General features: G+C 39.5%; 1 protein-coding gene across 1 annotated transcript; it reads left to right on the forward strand.

Annotated features, from left to right (window-relative positions):
• Positions 1-117: 117 nt before the first annotated feature.
• LOC106512152 (uncharacterized) lies at positions 118-816 on the forward strand (the record flags this gene model as incomplete). The annotated part of the gene is given in 2 exon segments (XM_014000831.1): positions 118-657; positions 769-816. Coding segments are annotated over 2 exon segments (588 nt in total), but the record flags the coding sequence as incomplete, so codon positions are not given.
• Positions 817-873: the final 57 nt, after the last annotated feature.

Below are 873 nucleotides of genomic sequence, written 5' to 3' on the forward strand. Positions count from 1 at the left end.
AAATTTCCTCCAAGACGTATGCAAATTTGGCAAAAGTCACTTTGACTCAAGTAATCCTGTTTAATCGACGCAGAGCAGGAGAGGTGTCTAAAATGCCACTCTCTGCATATCTTTCAGCTCCCTCTACCCATGATGATGAAACAAGTGTGGCACTCGCTGATCTTGAGAAAAAACTCTGTCAGCATTTCAAGAGGGTAGAAATAAAAGGAAAAAGAGGAAGAAAAGTTCCTGTTCTTCTCACCCCAGGAATGCAAGAATCATTGGACTTGCTTGTTGCTAAACGTCAGGAATGTGAAGTTCCCAAAGACAATATTTACTTATTTGGAAGGCCATCTGCATGGAGCTGTTATCGTGGCTCTGACTGCCTTCGACACTTTGCCAAAGTCTGTGGAGCTAAAAGTCCTGAAAACATCACCTCAACAAAGCTGCGCAAGCAAACAGGAACTCTTTCTCAAATTCTGAACCTCAGTAATGCAGAGTTGGACCAATTAGCTGATTTTCTGGGCCATGACATAAGAGTCCACCGACAGTTCTACAGGCTCCCAGACAATACCATTCAACTTGCTAAGATAAGTAAAGTGCTCATGGCACTTGAGCAAGGACGACTTTCAGAATTTAAAGGCAAAAACCTGGATGATATCATCATTGGTCCAGAAGGTATTTTTTACGCAGAAAAATTGGAAAAAACATGAGATGGGCATTATTGCAGCTAATTATAATTGAAACATTTTTTTTCTTGTTTTGTCTTTAAAAATCCAATAAATACAGAGAATGTGCCAATGGACAGTGATGCAAATGAAGGGTCAGACGAAGGAGGTAAGTGTCTTAAATTTCACAATCAATTCTGAAATAAATAACTAAGAATGCATTTCA

This window comes from Austrofundulus limnaeus, unplaced genomic scaffold (assembly GCF_001266775.1).
Source record: "Austrofundulus limnaeus strain Quisiro unplaced genomic scaffold, Austrofundulus_limnaeus-1.0 Scaffold4529, whole genome shotgun sequence".
NCBI lineage: Eukaryota > Metazoa > Chordata > Actinopteri > Cyprinodontiformes > Rivulidae > Austrofundulus > Austrofundulus limnaeus.